This window comes from Limanda limanda, chromosome 3 (assembly GCF_963576545.1).
Source record: "Limanda limanda chromosome 3, fLimLim1.1, whole genome shotgun sequence".
NCBI classification, from domain to species: domain Eukaryota; kingdom Metazoa; phylum Chordata; class Actinopteri; order Pleuronectiformes; family Pleuronectidae; genus Limanda; species Limanda limanda.
The window spans coordinates 24,872,945-24,896,824 of record NC_083638.1 but is presented as its reverse complement, the minus strand read 5'-3'; the positions used below and the strand labels follow the sequence as shown (position 1 = coordinate 24,896,824).

General features: G+C 41.8%; 1 protein-coding gene across 1 annotated transcript in view; it reads left to right on the top strand.

The window, feature by feature from the left end:
* Positions 1 to 22,946, top strand: part of igdcc3 (immunoglobulin superfamily, DCC subclass, member 3) — a 52,971-nt gene extending 30,025 nt beyond the window's left edge. The window contains exons 3-14 of the mRNA XM_061068808.1: positions 3,503 to 3,647; positions 3,732 to 3,862; positions 4,191 to 4,328; positions 6,434 to 6,592; positions 10,568 to 10,733; positions 18,853 to 19,100; positions 20,343 to 20,507; positions 21,033 to 21,221; positions 21,584 to 21,688; positions 21,919 to 22,054; positions 22,199 to 22,409; positions 22,815 to 22,946. Coding sequence (XP_060924791.1) covers positions 3,503 to 3,647; positions 3,732 to 3,862; positions 4,191 to 4,328; positions 6,434 to 6,592; positions 10,568 to 10,733; positions 18,853 to 19,100; positions 20,343 to 20,507; positions 21,033 to 21,221; positions 21,584 to 21,688; positions 21,919 to 22,054; positions 22,199 to 22,409; positions 22,815 to 22,946 — 1,925 coding nt within the window. The remainder of the gene's footprint in view (positions 1 to 3,502; positions 3,648 to 3,731; positions 3,863 to 4,190; positions 4,329 to 6,433; positions 6,593 to 10,567; positions 10,734 to 18,852; positions 19,101 to 20,342; positions 20,508 to 21,032; positions 21,222 to 21,583; positions 21,689 to 21,918; positions 22,055 to 22,198; positions 22,410 to 22,814) is intronic.
* The last annotated feature ends 934 nt before the right edge of the window (positions 22,947 to 23,880 follow it).

Below are 23,880 nucleotides of genomic sequence, written 5' to 3'. Positions count from 1 at the left end.
CCTGCTAGTGTGTTGATGGTCACAGGGCTGTGGGCCTCTCAGAGAATTCATGTTTTATGCATGAGGGCCAAGGGTGGGGCCCGTCAGGGGGGCTGTGTCGGCGGACACACTCCAGCAGCCGGATCAGTGGACACCATGACTACTTGGCAAAGATGCACAAGAAAGATCCAATAGGCACTGGTCCTCTTTTGTTCGTCAGAACAGCACAGACAGCTATGTGAACGCATGCCTGTATCTTCATTTGAGACTTTTTTCCAAGACCGTGAGCTTTCCTGACCGTCAGCCCTTGTTTTCTGTGTGCTGTGGTCTGAAGGACGTCTAGCTGTTCTTACCATATCCAACCTCCCTGTATCAGCAGCGTCAGTGGCTTCAGGGCTTTCACTCTGTGCTGCACCCATGCCAGCCTCTGCCCGAGCGCCGCATTACAGTTTGCCAAGACGGACAGTATTGCTGATTGCCTTTGTCAACACTCTGTCTAGGAAAGGGAGTGAGAAGCTATAAAAGTGTTCTTATGGGCCAATATTCTGTCACTGGATATATACAATAATTTGATACTTCTGACAAGTTTGCAATGACTTCCAGTGTTTTACAACTTTACTAAACTGAAATGAAAGAGAAGAATGTTTAAGGGCTTGCAGTTCACTGTGCTTAAGAGGAAACCGTTTTCTAAAGAGCATGTAAAGAGCTGTATCTGAACTATAACAGGGGGTTTGGTGTGAAAATACTACTGATGTTCTCTGTGGCATCCAGGCCATCTATGCTTTACAGTGAAGTTGGCCTAAAACGTTTTATGGCCAGGAGGTTGTGTGTCCCAGGTGGAAAAATTGCAGTTGGGCCCTTGAGGTAAGCACTTAGGCTGAATTACACCAGTGAGAGGGACAGCTGTTTAAGTGTTGCCTTGTAGTATAGAGGCAAATAAAAAAAATTGAAATCTGTCGGGATGAGTAACAGTCAGGTTTTTGCTGTGTTTTTATAGTCCTGAAAAAAAAACCTGGAGGTTTCATAGAGAACCCATTATCTTACAGGGAGATTGAAGTCGCTACTGGAAGAATACTAAATTAGCATGTTTAATTTTTCATCAGAGCTCCATACATCCATTCAGAGATCTAAGGTCAAGTCGTGTTAGAGAATGCCACACTTCTCATTAAGCTGTGAAATGGAATAATCACAGCGTTGGACCACTTATGTAGCCACATAATGCCCCTCAGATGAAGTCTCTCTCGCAATTTCCTGTCCACTATAAAACTGTTAGTGTCTTATTTATATTTTAATACAGATGCAGTTTATTAAGCTGCTTTTTAAGAATGCGTATCTCCCCCCCCCCATATGAAACTACTACAAAATCTAGATCCAGATTTGTATTTGCATCTGTACCAAATTGCACATACTCGTAAATATCAGTTCCCTAAACATCAAAATGTAATACATCTGTAAAGATTCCAAGTCATCCAGTTCATGGTATCTTCCGAACCACTGAAGATACGCAAATTCAATGGTCTCTTTCCTACCACCAAGTTGGCTTGGAGATGAAAACATAACCTCCTTGGTGGAGGAAATAAACATGAATGACACGTCGGTGTGGACAACTCAAAGCAATAATTGTAGAATTATTCAAATATATTCACAGTGTAAATGCAGTACAGCCAGCTTTTTGCTTCGGAATCAATCCCACTCACTAAACATGGAGGGAAGTAAGAAGGCATTAGTGGAAACACAAACAGACAATAGGCTGCCATGTTCCAGGCATAAAGCCTCCTTGGCATAGTGCTGCTTACCACTCACTCATCCCGTAAGTAAGGAATTAATGCAGGCTACAGGATGGGAAGAGCAGGAGGTTATGAAATAATAAGAGGTCCATCCCTCTTGTTATGCTAACAGTGTTCAGATAAGTCCCCCTCTCGTCTAAGTTAATTATGGTTGACATTTAAATGAGTACACTTGTGTTGAAGAAGGTGGGAGAACTGCGAAAGCAGAGGGCCTCTCTCTAATTGAGTTTGTCGCTGGCTCCACCTTCGATGACGCCTTTGTTCTGCAGGGAGTAGATATGTGAGGTGCAGCTGAATGAGGCTCTCTGTTGGACTATTGATACTGGCTTTGCTATATGGTGCGTGTGTGTGTGTGTGTGTCCGTTTCCCTGCGTGTGTGTGTGTGTGTACGTGTTGCCTTTGTCGTTGTTAGCATGAATTTTAAAAAATGTGCCTGACCTACATACTAAATGTTAACATATGGCAGGAAATCCATACGTAGGCCCAGTGTATGTAACGATCACCTTCAGCACCTGATGACTGGAGCTCATGTACAACTACTGTACATGTGTTGAATGCAGCCATTGACCTGTGGTGCAACAGCAGTAGCAGCAATGTTCTGCAGTGACATTTTTAGAGCTGGCCCAGGCCCAGCAGTCCCCTTAAATTCAATCAAGCTGCATCTAATTTCATGCATAGACAGATCTCTGAATGTGCGTGATTATTTGAATATTCCCTGGGAAAACTGTAAAAATGTTGCAAAATGCCCAATCAATGCTAAAGAAAATGGAAAAAAGATCTGTAACTGTCCTATTAATAAAGGCTCAATGACAAAAAAGTTCCTCTAAAAAAAATACAAAGTTTCCCTGCCTCATTTTGGTGCCTCAGCTGAAAAACTGAAATAATTCTAGTCTACCGGTAGTTAACATTGCAATTAACACTGTCTAACACTGTCTTCATTGCTCTGGCTGCACATAACCTTTTTATCATCGAACCAAATTTGTGCTTTTTCTTGTCTTTATTCATCATCGATATCAGAAAAGAAAATATATATAACTCCCAGTTTCCCTCTGTGACCAAGAAACCAAAGTCTTAACTGTTGTGACCTCTATTATAGGATGTACAGTGTGATATTTAAGGACGTTCTGTAGAAGATATACTGAAATTGAGCAAGTTCGTTTACCTACAGCCACGGGAAATAATTTAAGAAATATTTTATCCAGCAAAGTTTTCCTTTAAAACAGTAACTTTACAGCTGGCAGCATTATTCTCTCTGTGTGAACTCAGTGCCGTGGTGAGTAACGAGTTTCCGCTTTCTGTTGAGCGCTGCTAAAAATCCCTGCTTGTGTGTCCCTGAGTACAAAAGTCCTACATTGTGCTCAGTCTTTTTCTTCACACTCTGGAGATCGTCATCCCTTCTCTTCAGTTTTTTTTTTTCTATACTACGTGTTAATTAACATATGTAAATGACATTAGCACCTCACACAGTGTTACTGTTGAGATGAGATGTTATATCACAGAACATAAACCCAGGGGAATGGTACATACTTTGCTCGGTATATAAATATAATCATATATATGTATGCATAATTTACTACATATTTAAATCTTGATCATGTTCACTGTATATCGGTACAGAAATACTTATCTCCTGGACGCAGGCAGGATTGTTGCTCTGTAGTTGCCTTGCTGTATTTTGATGTTAAAGCCTTACATCCTCTCTCTCTCTCTCTCTCTCTCTCTCTTTCCCTCTACAGCCATGGCAGACTTCCACGTCCAGCCAGAGTCGGTTCATGCTGAGGACTCTGGCGTGGCTCGATTCCAGTGTCAGATCCATGGTCTGCCGGAGCCCGTCATCAGCTGGGAAAAAGACAGCCGCCCGGTGGACACCAAGGACGAAAGGTTGGACCGAACCAGAGCTCAACCTCATACTTATTAGAAATGTACCAGGTCTCATGGGGTTTATCTTTTTCTTCTGTCTCGTAGATACACTCTGCTGCCGACAGGTGTTCTGCAGATCACCGGGGTGACAGAGGAGGAGAGTGGGAGATTCTGCTGTGTGGCCCACAACAGTGCCGGAGTCAAACACAGCACTGAGGCAATCCTCACAGTTTCAGGTTGTTATATTTATTGAATTTCACAACTACCTCCCATGTGCAGACCGCTTTTTGTGTCATGGAAGCAAGCATACACACCCTTGCTGTAGATTAACTTTTAAATCTGTGTTGTGTGCCGCTCTTTGTTCTCCCCATCACTGCTTGAAAACAAACCATTGCATTCTCAGCTGTTTATCTATCCAGCATATTTCTAAACCCATTGTTCCTCTGCCTGATCCAAGAGATACAGCATATCGAGCTAATGCACTCCAGAGAAATCCAATTAAAGGATGCCATCCATCATGCTCATTCCCATCTTCTGCTTCCCTCTCCTCTCTTTTTCTTCCAGGCTCCCAGTCATCTGTCTACAAAGAGCCCATGATCCTGGTTGGCCCAGAAAACCTCACCCTCACTGTTCACCAAACCGCCATCTTGGAGTGCATTGCAACAGGATACCCTCGGCCCATCGTGTCTTGGAGCCGACTAGGTGAGAAACATTTCCTGATCAGTTCAAAGACGAGGCCCCTGGAGGGTGCATGTATGTAGTTTAGATTCTATGGTATGTGTGTGCATTTGTGCATGTGTGTGTGTGTGTGCATGCATACATACATACTCAGGGTTTTGTGTGAGCCCTATGTGCTTTGTGTTTTCATGTGCTTGTATGTTTTCTACAACACAGCTTTGATCCTTTCTGTATTGTTTAATGTATATGTGCGCCCAGAATACATTTGATACAGCAGGGTATTGTGTATACGCGAGGCAATGGGATTCAACATCAGGCCTCAGGGCTAAACATTACCTTCGACTCTGTGTTGATAAATGCACACTTCATTTCCTCATGAAGTTGAACCTGCTGCACTGGAGAGCCTCTGATTAATTGCTATGAGGTGCTGAGACAGATACGATTAGTTTCCCCCTTCCGTCACGTGCATTTTTTCTCGACTATCAGTCAAAGTCTGTTGTGTCCAATTCTTCAATCTGGTATCTGTTTTCTTTACCTATTATCCAATCTGATTTGCCGTTTCGAATGTAAATTGCCGCCCCTCCCAAGCAGTCGGGCATAATCAGATTTAGGGTATTGCCTTACACAATATCGCTAGAATGAAATGCTAACACGATGGGATTTGTATGTATTAGATTACAGCAGGGAGGCTGGGATAAGACGCATAATGAATCTGATAGTTTCACATCAGTCACTCCTTAATGCCAGAGTTTGTTTGCTGCTATTCATTGCGCAGCTCCACAGCTTGCTGGCTTGTTGTCTTTCTTCTCTGACTAACTTAATTAGTGCCTGACGGAGAGAAACTGATGGAGGGGGCAAGCGAGAGGGAGAAAGAAATATAGTTGAAAAAGGCTAAAAAAAAAGAGAACAAGTCGGTCTTTGTTGAGACAAAAGCTCTCTGGACTGTTACTTCTCAGTCCAGTGAGTCTGTTAGTGGTAATGGGAAAAATGCCGAAAGAGCAATAAAACATCATAATGACGGATTCTGACAAAAACCCAGTTGGTGAGCAATTTGGAGTGATTTATCTGATCTCCATTATTTGTCGTGATTAAGTACGAATAATGTCTTCTCCAACAATTGCATCTTGTCTAAATAGAGCGTGTACAATGTGCCAGAGTTTTTAAATGATCCTTCTGATTACACAGTGTAAATCAAACATTGAATTATATTTAAATCCAAGATGCACCCAAAGAGATCCCCACCTAAAAATACACTGTTGAGTAGCGACCATATGGTTTGTATTTCTGGCTGCAGCTCATGCCTCTGCATATGTCCAGCATGGACGGACCCATCTCCCTGTCTCCCTGCCTGGCCTTTTAACTCATCAAGCCTGGACCATACCGCAGATGGAAGTAATAGATGGGAGTTAAATGCCCCTGTGGCCCCATAGCTAATATCAGACACAGGCTGAAGTCAGTGCTGGAGTTGAAACTGCAGATAGGGAGCACAGGAAAGTGTGAGTTTATCATGTAAGTACAGCTAGAGCAGAGAGGAGGCAGCTATGGATTGTGTAAGTAGATAGGAGATTAGAAGTCGCAGTTAGAGTTTCTTGTCCCCTGTGGCGGCAGGAACATCTCCTGTGTAACCGTCTATCAGTGAATGTGCTGCAGTACAAGGCTTTGTCAGACAAAAGGCACACAACTTAGATTGACTGACCCTCCATTAGAGAATGAGAACATTTAATAAATACTTTTAATCACTGTAAAACCTTGGAAAACGTAATGTTTTTTCTAAACTCTCTTAACAATATCACTTTTACAACCATCACAAGCTCCAGATAAAGACGACAAAACCCGTTGACCTCTACCTCTGTGTCTGTTCTGGCAGCTTCATCACAAGAAAATACAATTCCGTGAATTGAACACTTTACTGTGAAAGCTGCATCCTTGACCTCTTGGAGGTCCAGAAATAGCTCTACCTCAAGGAGCTTTTGACTGTAAATGTGCAATATATTTAGTCAGTCTCTCTTGATGGCAATTTCCAGCCCACTCAGATCTCCCCCCACCTAACAGGTATTGTACACTGGCACAGCGAGGCCTTTCCTTGTTGTCTTGTATAAATTCTTTTTCTCTCTCTTTTCCCTGACCAGACGGCCGTCCCATCGGCGTGGAGGGGATCCAGGTGCTCGGCACAGGGAATCTGATGATCTCAGACGTCGGCGTGCAGCACTCGGGGGTTTATGTGTGTGCCGCTAACAAACCAGGGACTCGTGTTCGGAGGACTGCTCAGGGACGTCTGGTGGTCCAAGGTGAGTTCTGGATGAAAGTAATGTGCCATTTTCAGAAGATAAGAGAGGGATTGTGGAGGGACTAAAAGCCCATGAATGCAGCTGTGGTGCAAGTGATAAGGTGAAGCTTGTCAGTTCTGTGGGTGGACTTCTGCAGGCAACACAAATACGAACCCAGTCCATACCTCCCCTGGGACCCAAGCAAAGGAATGCTAAGGGTCCCTCAACCTACTGTTCATCAACCTGTGAGCCATGTGAACTATTTTCACTTATAAAATAGTATTTATACTGTGGCTTTGCCCAGTGCTTTCATGGTTTGGCAGTATACAATATAACAGTATATACATAATATATAAATATAATAAATGCATTAAATGGTTTTTCCAGCACCGCTGTCTGTGTGTTTAAAGATGCTGTGAAACGAATTACATAACTTTCTGGTAAATAATTTAGTTAACGTAAATCGCCTGTCACAAAGACTAAAGACCTAGAGGTGATCGTTAATTCACATGACTTGACAGCTTCACATGTTACCAGTGACAGCCAGGTAGCGGTGAAAATACAAACCATCAAATGGATTCATTAACACCATCCATCTAGCTTTTACTATCAGCAAAATCACAGCATGAAAAACAAAACTAAATGTACAGTGTCACATGAAGAGGCAGCAAAGTCTGTAAACTCAGCTATTGTGATCATTAAAATGCTGTTTAAGAGATTCTCTTCAGATCTGTGGACCTTGTTAGAAGACATAAAAATAAGATAACTTTTTCTAGACTGTAATTTATTATTTGTATGTGCCCACTGCAAAGCAAATTTTTAAATTTTTAAATTATACCGTATTTATATTGACTTTTTGCTGTAGTAGTTATGAGTCTTTTGAATTCTGATGACACAATAATAATACAGAAGAAAACTGCTCACTGCCATGACAATTAGCAGCAAATTGCAGCTTTTGATCTTCACAACATGTTTGAGTTCAGTCTCACAGACCAAAAATACACACATATCTCGAAAAGACCTTTCAGTTCCTCTTTATCTTTATTTATTTATTTTTCAAAGCCAAATCGCCGAGAAACCAAAGAAACTCAATCAAAGATGTTGATGATTTTCTGGCAGCGGTTAAAAGAAAATGGCCTCAATCATATCGTATCCCTGCCATGACGATACATTTATGATTTGTTAATGTTTAGACATGTCAAAGCAACTCGGAAACGCATTATCACTTCAATACTGCCCAGTGGGTTTTTAATGTAATAGTGTATGATATTCTTATGCGTTTAGGAAAAAGAGAAATGCAATTAATATCTGCTGCTATGTTCAATACTTATATAAACAATATACATTTAAAGTTAATGAGCTGTAAAGTCCACAACTGGTGTCGTCTTTCTAGGTTAGAGAGATGGATGGTTTTGACCAATGGGATGATGTCAGGTGTGGGTGGTCCCTGCGCATTAATTGTCACCAAGCAGGAAACATCCAGGATCGGCCTCACTCACATATTGATCAGATGGACCACACTTTGCTTCAGCTCATAGCAGCATTGATCTAGATCAATATTTCACGTTATCTGCCTGTCAACTCTGAGACAAGCCCGCTACCCAAACAAGGAACAAAGAAGATAAGCCATGAATGCTCATTATATGTTTTGGGTCGTTAATCGATTTTTGGAAACAAAGATTTACAGTTTCAAATATATGTAAATTTGTCCGACTTCATTATTAAAGAAAAACTGTGTATTTTGTTGCATGTGCTTAAAGAATTGGTCTACTAGTGTGGTGTAAATAAGCCAGCTGACACCTCTGTGAATATGAGAGGGTGTCAAAGCAGACATGAGCTCCATTTTACTGCTTATGAAACCATCAGATATGTCACAAAGGCACTGATACAGTTAATCAATTAGAGTCATTTTGGCTCCTTTGGGGTACAAACGTAGAGACACAAGAAACAAAGATGGAAGGAGGAGAGTCAAAGTGTGTGTGTGAGCCAAATGGGGAAAAAACAAGAGCAAGAAGGATGGATGGTGCTGATGGTGTGACCCACACCCTTACAGGTACGAATCAATACCTTCCCGAGCTCCCTCTGACCTTCACCTTTGAGACGGCATTCAAAGAGGGAATAGAGCTGGGAGAGAGGGAGAGATAAATGAAAGGACAATCACAAGCTGTCAGCTGCCTCCTTTCAAACGCCATAAGGGTGCCTCATCTTTTCAAATGAGAGAATGGAAATGCTTTCATTGAACAAGCGGTATTATCTGTGTAGCTTAATATACACACACATACGCACAGAGATAATTTATTCCTCTGTGCCATAGAGCTTCATTGTTGTCCGGCATTATTTGTTAATGCCATGCTTCATCATTACGATGAATATGGAGACTGCATTTTATTTTGAGTCAATCTCACTTACATATACATATTAATCTACAGCTGATAAAAGTCCCTCAGCAAGACCAAGCCAAGGCCAGCCCCGTTAAATTATATCAAGCTGGACCAACTTTCACACACTCATAGATTTCTTATCATCAAGATGATCCATACATTTTTCCGGGAAAAAATATCATCTGAAATGAATTAATCACAGCGTTAAACCACTAATGTAGCCACAGATGGCAAAAATTAAATCTCTGTGTATCTCTGTCGCGTCTCATTGTCCAGTTAATAGACTGTTTGTGTCTTAGTGATATTTAAGTCCCTAAAAATAGAATTTCCTCTCCTAAGGCTCAACAGGTCCCTTATGGAACCACTCATAAAATATCCTAAATATGATTTTTTTGTTCACATTAGTCTCTGATATCTGCCTGGTTTTCTTCATCAAGATTTTTGAATAATTCTTCACAAAAACGATTCTAAACTCCGGTGGCAAGACAGCGAACAAAAAGTCCTTGCTCTTCCCTGACCCATACCACAAACCTCCACCAAGTTTCGTGAAAATCTGTTTAGTTATTTTTGAGAACTCTTACTCACAAACACGCAAGGTGAAAACATAACCTCCCTGGCGGATATACCATGTGGGAAATCTGTTAAAGTTGCTATGTTAAGTATTTGCTCTTGGTTCATAGCCAGCTCCCATGCATTCAATTCGGTTATTAAGAACATGAGTCACTGATCCTGTTTTTTTTTAAATTTCTACTCAACTTGAGATTTTGTTTCCAAACAGCATCACTGAAAACCTGTAATTTTACAATTTGATTCCTGTTGCTCTGTCCCACCAGGTAATGATGAGTAAAATGATTGGGACGGCAGGAGAGTAGAGCTATCTTCTCTTTTACAACAAGCAATATGATATGCCCTGTTCTCCAGCTCACTATCCTCCAGTGACGACTCTGAGATATTCTAATAACCATAACATTTTTTTTATTGAGTTAATATGGTCATAAATACCTTTGGTTATCAAATCACTGAAAGCCGCCTGGACAATAATGAGTGCAGTGGAGATGGCGACGCCTGCCAGCTCGAATAAAAGCATGAACCCAGGAATCAAACTCCAGGGGATGTAACTATAATTACTCTGCAAGAACCATTTCAAATGAATAGGTTATTACCACTGATTGACCATGGATTGAAACCAGAGGAAGCTTAAGGATACGATGAACCTGCGAACTGCAGCATTTTGTGTTCATGTGGATGTGTTGTTGTCAAGTGCTGCTGCTGCTGTAGTTATTGTTATTCCTCCACATTTCTAGTCTTCTCTATCTCTTTTTATTTTCCCAGAATCTTTATTGACCTGGTGTCTTTAACATTCCTGCTAAATGACCCTGAATTATATATAGGCAACAGAGTTTATATACATCCATTATTGTACTATTTCTGTACCATGAATAACCTTGATACCTGATAGGCTCTCATAGTTTTCTTTGAAAATGTTCTTTTTATCAACATCACTTTGTCCTTGAATAAAGACATGGTTAAATTGTCCTTCTGTCACTGATTTCTCTGTCACTCTCTTGTATCTGGGAAACATCTTGTCTGAACCTCAGTTTTCTTGGTCTTTCAGCTCCAGCTGAGTTTGTTCAACTTCCTCAGTCCATTGCTCGTCCTGTCGGCACCACCGCCATCTTCACCTGCCAGGCGCAGGGCGAGCCTGAGCCCAAGCTCACCTGGCTGAAGAACGGGCAGATCCTGGAACCCGGGGCACACGTCAGACTCAGGAACAATAACAGGTAAGAAAAAAAAAAAACTTTGTTTGTATGAGGAAATATATTCATATATATAGAAGAATACCATCAAATCCATGGGTTGAACCTGTTGTTACTGTCAGAGAGGTCTGCCTGTCACCACGGCTTCTCTTTACTGAGGATTTTCTTTGGCATCATGTTGTGTGCACTGTTTACATTTGCATCAATTGATTGTTCATGTATATATACAGCCTGTACATAGGCTGGAGTCTCCTTACTGAGAGTGATTTATGGTACCACTTTAATACCACAGAAAAGTTTTTAAAGTACTAATTAATATCTTAATTAATGATTTAGAAACCATTTACTAATACTTCAAACATCATTTACAGAGAATCTGGATTGAATTACATTTCTTAGAAATGTATTCAATGTAACTAATCACTTGATGGTTTACTAGAATGTGTGAAAACATAAATATTTACATTATTTACCAAATAATAAGGATAAACACAACTTTGTGATACCCCAGTATTTCTGATTCAGGGTTCACAAAGCCTTATTAAATAATTGAATGAGGTCATTAATTAAAACCATTAATAAAGGGCAACTTATCAGAAAGTGGTATGATAAATGTATTACTTTATTTTGAATCTGAAAATATTAAATAAGATTTATGTATGTGATCACATAATTCAAACTAACACAACCCAACTCTCATGTCCGTCACTGTATCTTCCTAAGGTTGGACCAAGCTCTCTGAAGTCGTATAGATGTCACTTTCAATCACTGCTCCCTTGATCTGATCATTTGCATCATCAAATGTTCTGTTTCCCTGCGTTTTCTTCTGCTTCTGACGCTGCAGCTGCTGGAATCTGTGCCTGACAAGACATGAGCCTCAGTCTATTTGTACGTTTGTGTGTGAGCAGTGTATTGACTCGATGTTGGTTTCTTTCCCCGGGCAGTCCCTCGGAATGCCACGAGCAAAATGACCGAGCACCCAGCTCAGTCAGTTACCATTCTCAGTACCGCGCACTATGAATGCTGCGTGTTGCATGAAATGTTTGATTGTACATCCTGTCTCACCCTGTATATGGCGCTGCAGAAACATCTTAGCGATGATACAGTGTAGCGTATTACATGTTAGACCTGCTTTTCCTCTCAAGGGTCCGGCTGATCCTGGCAGCTAACCAGCCGTGTATGTTGTTATTACTCATAAAATAGAGTATTAGGTGCATATTTTAAATATGTACCAAAGGATCAATACTTGCACTCTGCCGCAGTGAGTGAAGGGAGCAGACACCTCCATCGCTCACATACACCGCTCCGTTCACACTTCGCCTATACCAGTCTATATTAGTCAGAGAGATGGAGCGAGGGACTATCAACCGAGGAAGGAAGAGAGGGAGGAAACAAATGAGAGGCCAGACTTCAATGTAGGAAAAAAAGGGCCGCATGGTCAAAGAGAAATGATGAGTTTTTGCAATAAGAACAAATGAGGAGAGAGAGAGAGAGATAAAGTAGAGCGGGTAGTCGGGGCATCACAGTGTTTCCATTTGCCACCATTAGCGTATGACCTGCTATAATATGGATCTCATGCATCACAAACTCTGCGCTATGATTGGTTAAGGAGGCGGGCCTCAGCTTGAGATCTACCATTAGCTAATGAGCTCATAAAGTCAGCTAGTTGACCAGAAAATGCAGAGAACAGGGCAGCTTGATGTCCATCTTAAGAATTTGAAATGTGGAGCTAAACTGTGTGATTTGTACATCGAGGACGGTGTGATTAATTATCACAGTCTATATAATATTACAAATTAGTTATTATGAAAATCCAGTGTTAATGCATGTCTGCTGTAAAATATGTTTGTTTAATCTTACTTACTTTGACAGATATCTTTCAGAGGTCATTGCAGCATTCATTTCATTCGTTCTAGAGAAACTAGAGATGGAAATAACTATTTTGTTTTCATCATTGATTAATACACCAATATTTTCTGGTTAATCTATTTTTTTAAAAGGGCTTAAAATTCACAAAACAATTCCCCCGAAACTTGAGACAAAGGTTTTTGTTGTTAAAGCACAGTAAAATCAGAAATCAGGATTTGGTGAAGATATGAATATTAAAAAATATCGTTTATATAACCTCAGTAGTTTAATTATGTGTCAAGACCAATGACATAACAGCTCCCTAAACGTGAAGCCAAAGCATACAGGTCATAAACCTGCCTCCTCCATGTTAGCAGATGGGACCAGGGCAAAACTAAAGTAATACAAAATAAATAATAATAATAAATAAGAGTAATTAAAAAGTTAAATACATTTAAGATTGCTCTTATCTTGTCATTCTTTCGGATAACTTTGGTTATTCTCGCGAGTGAGTAGGTAGTAAGTAAGTAAATTCGGATTTTCCTAAAGCCTGTTAAGCCAAATGTGTTGTTGTGGTAAAAGTAGTGAATGGAAATAAAATTATATGCTATGAACCCAATTTACCTCCTGAACTGATCCAAACCAGAAGTAATGGTATGCAAATGATATTCAACTCTAGGCAACACAATGACTTTGTTCTAATATGCAGTTGTACACATAATCACACACACACACATACACACACTATCTGATACGGAAGCTTGGATATACTGCACAGTGAGTGTAATATCCCCAACAGGGAGATTGTCATTTGTGTGTGTGTGTGCGTGTTTGTGAATGTGTGAATGTGTGAGTGTGTGAGTGTGAGTGCAAGTGCGAGTGCGTGAGTGTAAGCAGAGGTTGTTCCTCTCAGCTCGGCCCTTATGACCCTGACCTTCAAGAGCAAATCAGACAAGGGGAGAAAAGGGAATCGATTGTACATTTCATTCACACACACGCATGCACACACATTAATCAAAAGCCAAGTGAGCCCATATGGGCGCAAATAGCCCAGTGGTGCATGCCATCATTCATTTTGTGGACACGCATAATCAAACATGAAAATTCACAGATAGTGTTGTTGTATCTCCTCATCCGCACACACACACAAAACACAAAGGGAGAAGACAAAGCTGCGTGAAATATAATGTAAGATGACGAAGCTACTTCTGTAAACAGATGTTGCTGCTCAGGGTGAAGTTGTGTGTTTCACAGATCTTGATACACACATCTGCACACACACGCTCAGGCACAAACACACACACACACACACACACACTTCAAGCATGATTGTAATCCCATTTATTATCGGCCTCTGCTGACCAGGCTGCTGTGAAACAGGCTATCATGGCTATTTGAAGCCTCTTTAAGGGCTGTTGCTAATTATGTATAAGGACTCGCCTCACTCTTACGTCTTTAAAGCTTCGACGCGTAATCATCCAAGACATGGGAGCTGTGATCGCACATCACACGGTGTTATAAGCACGAGGTTGAAGGTCAGCCTGTTTTAAAAGCGATATAGACGATGCTAAAGAAAATTGAATTCTTACTTGTGGTAAATGAAAGTTTGAGAAAGGTTCAGTCTCTTTCTCTGTAAGGAAGTAAGAAAACTCAGGACAGGTTTAAATTTGTGCGTAAAGAGTTAAATTTACAGGGCATAGAAAAGAATGTGTTTCGAGTGTGTGTGAGCGCTGTGGTGTGTTTTATAATTAATGGCCGACATCTGAAGGAACAGGCTACCACATAAACCTGGACATTTCGTTGTAGAATTCTTTTCAAAGGCTCCTTTTCTTTTCTTCTTTTTTCTTCTTTTTTTCGGCGCTGTCTTTCACCAAGACCTGGCTTTCTTGTTTGCAGCCCCTCTCTGTGCCCCACATCCCTCTTCCTGCCCCCATTACAGAGAGCTGGGGCCTGGGCATTGGCCTTGAACTCTGACCCTGCCTGTAATCAGTCATATCCCTGGGCCCTTCCCTCCTCTCAGGCCGCAGACAGCTCGTTGCTCCTCCCCCATCCCCCTTCCCCACCTCTTCCTCCTTTTCTCTCTTTGTCCCCGTATTTTTTCTTCTCCCCCTTTTCCCCTCTCGCTGGATACAGAGCGGCCGCATGGCTTTTGATGGGGTGCTGCTCGGAGACAACAGAGAGTAAACACGGCCTCAGCAGCAGAACAACAGGCCCAAGGCCCCACTGTCAGCCATTCCCCTGGCCCATGGCCTTATCCATCAATCTGTGAAATGACCTTGAACTGATGAGTAAATGATGGTGTCAACCTGTCAGCACAGGACAGCTTGGCTTTGGAGCTCATGTGAGACGAGCAAACTTGGGCCATAGTCCTCCCAAAACACTCATTCAAACTTTCTGACCTTTTTTTCTCTCTTCACTCACTTCATGGATCTCTGGTGGCCCAGCGCTGCTGTTGCATATTAATGTACGGCATCAACCTATTTTAAAGCTCTACACCAAGATTGAACAACTTGAGTAAAAATATGCACATAATCTTTGATCTCCCTAGAAATAAGATGGTTGTCCAGACAAATTGCCTGATTTAAATAAAACTGGATAACGATATTCTTTCTCCTCGATCACAGTCTTCCCCATCTGAATGCTACAGTATCCTTGGGCAAAATACTGAACCCCAAATTGCCTCATAGAAAAAAGTGCTGCCCTTAAGATGAACTGTATGAATGGGTGTGTGAATGGGTGAATGTCAACAAAAAGCTGTACTGTAAAGGCCTTTAAGTGATCACCAAGGCTAAAAAACTGGTATATATAAATACAGTCCATTAAACCATCTTCTACACATAATATCTCTCTTACAGTGAGGAAGGATGTTTCCATTTAAAACTGAAAAACAGACACTTTCCTCTTCAGTTACCAAATTATTACCTCAGCCAAGGAGGTTCAGCCCTTGGCCGAGGTTGAAGGATGCAGCATATGCCAGCTTTAAGGTCTCTTATTGTCTATCAGTTGTTATCTCTTTGGATAAATTGAGTAAATGAGTAAACGCCAGATAAAGGCTGCAGTCATTAATAATCAGTGATCGTTTGCTAAAAGATACAAAGCAAATATTCATGAATATGTAAACAAGCACTTTTAGCACATTAAGCACACTTGTACCAAAAATGCTGAAACCACCGAAGCTTTCATCCTGGAAGTTGAAAAGGGTTTTTGACAGCAGGTGTGGAATTTCATAAGCTCAACGTCAGCAGGATCGGTCTGTGTGTATGTGGCGAGGAATGTCGTGCACGTGAATGTGCCAACATGCGGGCGGATGCTGCAGTTCCCTCTGAAACGAGCAGCGTCTTGTGAAATTTCCCTCAAGGCTCATCCAGGGTCCCGGTGGCATTGAGCAGTGCTTCCCCAGGGGCCTCTTTGCTGAGTCCGTGGCGTCCGGTCAGGCCGCCCGTCTGCAAACACTCCGACTATCGCTGATATGAAAGGCTGTCAGAAATGTGATGGTTGAGTAGCGAGCTGAGGGCTGGCGACTGCTGCCACCTCAGGGGTCAGAGGTGAGATTGACTTAGAGAGGGTGAAATACAGCGGGGCCTCTTTGACCTGATAATTATCCAGATTGAATCCACCAGGTATAGCGGACAGGAATAATAACTCTTCCAGCTCACAGCCTTTTCTGACCCAGTTTAGAGACGTACAGTAATTTTGTCCCACCACATCAATTTTGAAAAGGAAATGGAATGATTCACTCCTCCATCCTGCCTGCTGACCCAGAAGAGCACTCTGCTGTCCCTACAAATCCATCCTCACAAACCTTGCTGAGTGTGGTCTGAGGTCAGCGAGTCTGTCGAGAGCTGAAATGCCACTTTCCTCATGTCTCATTCTGTGGGTCCACAAGGTGTCCGGTGACAAACCACATACACCGCACGGGGCTCACATGTTGTTCTTTCAATAAATTGCATGGTTTTCCTCACAGGATTGTCCTGACACTTCTTAATAAATTCTGATTTATACTCTGAGGATTCCACCTGTCTGTCAAAAGAAAGATGACAATCTGCCTTGACAGGTCCTTACAAACTGCAAATGACAGATTAGCTGCAAGCTGCAGGATATACATTGAACTCCTGTGGATCTCAATTCCACTGTTTCAACTTAAAGCGCAGCATAAAAACCAGAAGCCAGAAGGTTTTCTTAGCGCTTCTAATCTCCTAAAATGCCATGACGGAGGTCTGCGCCGCCGGTGGCAAACCTGTGGCTCTCAAGCTGCTCTTTGCCTGCTCTGGAGCCATATCTGTGAGTTTGAATATATTTTTGATCAATGAAAATGTGAAATATTTGTACAATACTGCCAATAAATTTGCCCAATATTTTCAAAATACAAAAAGGTAATCATTGTGGGATTGATCCAAATGTCCTCATGAGAGATAACATGCAGATCCAGAAGTTTGTTTGCCAGAACTGAGAATATCAGATTTGAAGTAAATTGAAATCTGTAGTTATATATGGATCTTAAGAAATGCTGCTAGTTCAGAAATGCATTAGCTACAGACTACACAGTTAAAGCTTAGTAGTTCTACTTTTAAACAGACCCCCCCCTTCCTAAACACTATGTTTTATGTGTAAACACGGATAAACAGAAACTGTATTTTTTTTTTTTTAAACATTTGGAGTGTTTTGTAAAAATGAATGTGGACGAGTGGCCGAGTTTTTTTCAAACTATCCGTATTAGCCAGACCTTTTCCAAGATTATGTGCCTCATGTTCCACAGTCAGAACATAGTGACAATTTTAGTAAACATGTTTTTATTTTCTAAATGTTCCCTCCTGCAGCTTTAAGGAAGAGCTGCTTTCACTGCTGCATTTGACAGTTTTTGAAAGCCTCTTCCGAGGCAGATGAAGTCGTGACCCAGTTGTGGATGATTTAAGATTCTGAGGTTGACAGTCTGACATCTGTTTTAAGAGAAGGAACCACAGAGTTCTGGTAAAGGGGCTCCCAAAGAAAGATTAACATTGAACTGTTTTTAAAGACCCTTTATATATAAAGCGACAATAACTGTGAACCATACAGACCTGAAGATGTCCAAATGAGAAAAAAGAATAGACCTATGAAAACATAAGGGTATATATTATGTCATAAGTCACTGCAGTTGTAGTGTTTGGGCATCCCCGGGTTGTGTGGCTCTTATAGCTCTGTATACTGGGTCGGCCACCTGGGGCTACAGTGTGTCAACGCAGACAAAATGGACGAAGCTACAACTCGTGCCCTCCCATATTCCCAGGGTACTCATTGTTTGCAAGTTCTCAGTTTTCCCCAGCACACATTACACCTTAAATACTGCACAAATGGCCTTGGCATGAAATGGGATGAAGACATGCTTTGCGCCAGCGGGCCTCATTTCCATACTATGTTAAATGTTTTATTTTTCCTTTTGCCTCAGGATAAGTGCAGCGAGCGGAGTGGATTATGTGTTTTCTCCTAATAACACCTACTCAGCATGCACAAACTAACTCACACAGGGCGCAGACACACACACCCACACACACAAAGCCTCCCTTATAGGTCTTCTATACGTGACGACAGGTTAGGTGGGAGAGGAGAAGGAGGAGCAGAGATAGAAAGATGGGGACAAAGAGCACAGTGGTGGAGGTACGATAATGTGGAGCCATGGCAGGAACAAAGAGAATATAGTGAATGCTCTGAGGAAAATGATTTACTGTCTGTGGGAGGTTGTGTGTGTGCATAGGTATGTGAGTACATATGTGTGCATGGACAGATGAAAGGTTTTACCGATGTAGGCAAATTCAATTTTTTGAAACAGTGAAATAGATTTATCTGCTCCAATGGGAGCTCCAGTAGAAGAAGGTTCAGTTTGATACTATGTGCTTTGCATGAGTGAAGAACTTCTATACATGCTGCCCCCGTCTGTAGAATGTGGAGTTCTTCCATCAGTCACTCAGACACACACTCCGCTGCGCACACTAGCTTGTGATACCGATGCACTGTCACATTCTTCTTCTTTGTATGCAGTCCCATATGTGGGGTATGAGGCAGCTGAAATACCTGAGTGCATTTATTCAAGTAGAGGTACATAGCTTCTGGGAGACTTCATACTTTTAGTAAAAAGGGACATTGTTCCTTTTCCTTCACACAAAATAATAAAATTTTCCACAGGAAGTGAATGAAATTGTTACATCCTTCAAAGAAGAAATGTTGTCAAAGAAGCTAAACTTCCATATTTCCTTTTTTTTCTTTCTCAATTTCCTTTCTTCCTTCCTGTTCCGCCTCTTTCCTCTTCCTGCCTTCGCAGCACGCTGACAGTCTACGGCATTAGTCAGGATGACGAAGCTATCTACCAGTGCATCGCTGAGAACAGCGCCGGCTCCACGCAGGCCAGCGCCCGCCTCACGGTGCTGTGGGCTGACGGACTGCCCGGTGTGCCCAGCCATGTGCAGGCCGAGGCCCTCTCACCCACCACCATCCAGGTGTCCTGGAAGGAGCCCGAGCAGAACACTCAGGACATCATCGGATATGTGCTCCACATCCGCAGGACCTCAGGTGAGCCGGCAGTTACATGCAGTGGATAATATAGAAATAACTCAGGATGATAAAGTTCTCCAATAGATAATAAGTAAAGCATGAACCACATAAAATGAATGTCAAAGGCCATTGTTGGTGATTCTGAAGCTTGGACATTCACATGAAATTGTCTGGAGGGGCTGTAAGTGAGAACACGGATGTCAGAGTCAGCCTTTTCCAGAACTTTATTTGCCCAATTTATCTGGAAAATGTCTGTTTGAGCCATGTGAGAATACAGCTGTAAGAGTGGTTCACAAAGATATGAATTCATAATGCGAGTCACAGTGAATTTTCATAAGTAGGTGAAACCGACTCCGATAGAACCTTATCTACAACCTCAGGTGCAGAAAACCGTGATAAACAGTGTTAACTCTCTCTGTTACACGATATTTGTGGAGAACATTTGTTTAAACTATTTTTAGTTTGTGCGTTAAAACTTGTTGATGTCAACAAAAATAGGAACTGTATCCAGGTGCAACACCCCACACTATGAACAAAACGATTTATAAATAATATATGAATATAAATATAAATCAGATTTCTTGTTTTGGGATCCATATGTTTGAATTTCTAACTTGACACTCCCTGTGTGTTTTCATATATGAACCTATGCTGATTTACATAGATGCAGTGTGTAGGCTATACGGGTTTGTGTGTCCTGTTTGTATCTGTTTTTCTGTGTAGTGAGAGTCTCATAGTGCCAGCTGCTGTTTTTCTCAGTAGTTCTATTGGATGGATAATTAAGGGCTCCAGGGGCCGACCAATAAGATCTGCTGTAATTACCCTTCCTTCCACGGCCCAGTTGGTGGAGGGCTGGAGGTAGATAGTGGTTATGGTTGGATGTTTCTAGATTAGGAGCAATAAAATGGTTTAACAGATCCTCTGAAACTCCCACATTTACCCCTTCTGTCTCCTCCACCCCGGCAATTCACCCGACCATCATTATTCAGGCTCCCAGGGCCAAACTAGATAAGCTGTTTTACAGAGCTGCTCTGATAACACAAGTGAAATGGGCAATAACCATAAAACGATGACACTAACAGATTGTATTTATCGTTCCCTCTCTCTGTCTTTTGATACCTGCTCCTCCTCCATCCCTGTTTCTTTTTGCCGTATACATTTTCCTCTTTCTACCTCCCACTCTTTTCAAACATCACCTCCTCTTTCTGTTGCTCCATCTCTTCTTCTTCTTCTTCCTCCTCCTCCATTATCCTGCCTTAGACCCAGTGGAAATGGAGTATGAGGAGGCCGTCAGTAAAGTGACGCTGCAGCAGATCATCAGGGAGCTGGAGCCCTCCACCAGTTACACCTTCTTCGTCAAGGCTTACACATCCCACGGGGCCAGCAAGGCGTCGGACAGCGTCACCCAGGTCACGCACGGGGAGGGTGAGCTGGAGGCATAACACTCATCCATGTATCCATATATTTTAATAAACATTCATGGAGATTACATTTTTCTACTGCATATATTTAGTGTTTGCTCAGAGTTAAAATCATGCAAGATTTTCAAACCAATCCATAAAAGGTGAAGGACCTAAGATCAGCTAAACTTTCTTTCTGGCTTCAATCAAACTGTTATACATAAGATATAAATAGATTCACTTAAATCTGCTTTTGCTCACACACTCTTTTTTTATTGTTTTATTCATAAATTGCTATGAAGCTGATGACAAACATTTTAAAATTAATTAAATAGATTTTCAAAATACATTTATTAAGTTATCCTATTTAAATAATGTTTACTCCTGACAGTCCTGATCAAAATCTAAATAACAGGAAATCGTCATTATTCCTACTCCAGCGATACAGAATAAAAGTGTTCCTGTTAACTGTTGGGTGCTGCTTCTTTCATGTTGTTGTACCACTCGACAGCCTGTATCGCCCCGGCTGACAGTCTGTGTTGTGTTGCAGTGCCAGCGCCTCCCTCCCTCTACACCAAGGTGGTGAACAGCAGCTTTCTTCAGGTGACGTGGGAGCCGTCCTCCAAGATGGGTCAACATCAAGGCTTCAGGCTGTTTTACAGAAGAGCCCACACGCCGCAGTTCACCGGTCCCATCAGCTTCCCTCGCAACATCACCCAGTACAACATCACTCAACTGGGTGAGACATTGTTATAAGAGGATATCTACACACTTATTAGTCATATCACAAAATGTAATATTTGATTGCGGGATCCCAACCCATAAACAAGCATCTCAGAATCGGTCTTTGGAAATGTGCTTAATATTAGTCAAGAATTAAACAGACCTACCTCAGTTTATAAAAGAAAATCATGACTTTCCAACAGTGAATATTGATGTGTTTTTCCTGAGGCTGAACAAAGGAGCACATATGACTCACTCAGATAAACTTGGTCCCGTCAGGATCGATACAACCTCTGTGGTGTTTGATAGATTCTGGGGGAAGTTTTTCTGCCTTGTTCATAATCTGAAAATCTCTCTCTGTTTCTTTCTTTTGTCCAGATCCCTCACTGGTCTACGAGATTAAACTGCTTGTGTACAACCAACACGGAGACGGCAACGCCACTGTGCGATTTGTCTCACTTCGGGAGGCGTTGGAGAAATCTGGTGATTTGAGCTGACACGAGCAAACACACCCACACATCAGCTACTCAATGTGCATCAAGGTTTAACATGTCTCCAGAGTCACACGTGTCATCTTTTATTTTGGCAAAGTGATGTTGATTTCCTCAGACGAACAATCCACTACACACACAAACGTGCACACATCATGACATATCCTGGTTTATACAAACTCTGGCAGTGGTTTGACTGAGGTGTGCGTCCTGTCTCCTCAGTATTGGACGCCCCGTGTGACTGTGTCAAAGACGAACAGAGCAAAACATCCACTACAGGCATCATAATCGGGATTCACATCGGAGTCACCTGCATCATCTTCTGCGTGCTCTTCCTCGTCCTCAGCTACCGTGGCAGGTCAGTACCAACCTGCCGTGTAAATCACTATCGACACCAAGTGGAACCAATGGAAATAACTGTTGGCGAGGGGTCAATGTCCGTTTATCGTGTGTATGCAGTTGACAAGTGTTTTATGTGTGTGTCTGTCGGTGTAATCTCCAGGTTAATGATGTGTAAGACAGTTCAGGCAACCCCCCAGGCGGGGCACAGCGCGGTGCTGGAGTCCTCGTCCTCTTCCCAGGGGGCCGCTGGGCTGAACAGGGCTGCCAGGAGAGAGATGGAGGTCAACGGCAGCGCAACTGGAAAGAAGGTGGTGGACAGCAACGAGCTCGAGAGACTTTTCACTCAACCCCACACACAAGACTCCTGCATGGTGAGTCCCAGTAGAAAGAACACCATGTCGGGATGAAGACTTTTTAACTCAGTCTCTTTTAAAGTTACACGTTGTGACTGAGGATGTAAAGGAAAATATAGTTTATAACAACTTAAGTTGGGTTTTCATCATTAATTTTGACGGTGACGGGAAGATAACAACAAAAGAAACAAACATATGATCATGTTGTCACTTATGTTTCTTGCCCTGTTGGACTGAGAGAACAAATACCTGGAGCTGTGGAAATTAAGCTGTATTCATTTTAGTGGTCTAGTTTTACCTTTAAATATGTTTTAAATAACACATGTTGCCTGTCTCTCTCCTATATGTTAGAACAGGTTCAAATGTCCAGCGCATTAATGAATTATAAAACTGTCTTAAACACTCATTTGCTTGTGTTTTCAGTCCGATGCCTACGCACTGAACGAAACCCAGCTGTCTACGATACCGCTGGACGAGTTTGTGATGGAGCGGGACTCGGAGACGCAGTTCCAGGAGCCTCCCGCAGCAGGAGCGGCTCAGCAGGACCAAGGCTAATCATGTATGAAGGCCGATTCACACGACTCTGTCCACAGTGTAGACTTAGACTCTTCACTCACTCAGGTTGAAAAGTGTTTCCTTTCAAAGTAGTTTTTACTTTTTGTGCAAAGATTTTTTATTGGTAAGTTAAGGAGGATCTAGGACTGTATGCCAGAGGATGTTTTTCTTTGGCCTGGTTCTGAGAGCTCTCTTCTGATGGAGGGCTGTTTCATGCTAGGCAGACCAGTTAAATGTTTGTTTTTAATTTTTACAACTGTTTATTGCAGGGCTGTCACTTCTTTTCCAGTCAAGTTTGAACAAATATTTAAAAAACAGTTTTGTTCCATATACTTTAACTTTTCTCGTTGCCACACCGGCTTTGTCTTTGTTGTTGACTTTGCCACCAACGAAAAAGTGTAAATGAAAACAAAAGTGTAAATCCCCAAAATACTTCCATATTATGCTTATCAGACACTTCGGTGTCACTGTCTTCTATTTTAGTTTTATGCAGCTTAGTTCATGGTGGACACCACAGTCCTGGTGATAGAGATTTGGATTTTGAGCAGTTCATTACAGTCCAAATGTTATTTTTGTGTTTTTTAAACAAATGTTCTTATTTGGGAGAAAAAGTGACCGTCCTACTCCTTATCTCATTTTCTGGTATCGGGCAGCACAGAATAGAGGGCCCAGAATGTCCTTGTTACACATAATGATTTTATTTTTAAGTTCATAGATATATACAGTAAATATATATAAATGCATATATATCTTTATCATCTATATGTCAAAAGTGGTTATAAGTTATTGGTCTTATTTCTACCTTTCTGTGGATGTCAAAGACTCCTGCTGCCTGCTCTTACACCAACCAATGATTCCACTCTGCGCTCTCAGAAGACCTCAGCCTTCTTCCAGGGATTTGATATATTCTGTCTCAGGACTTTGTTTCAGTGAT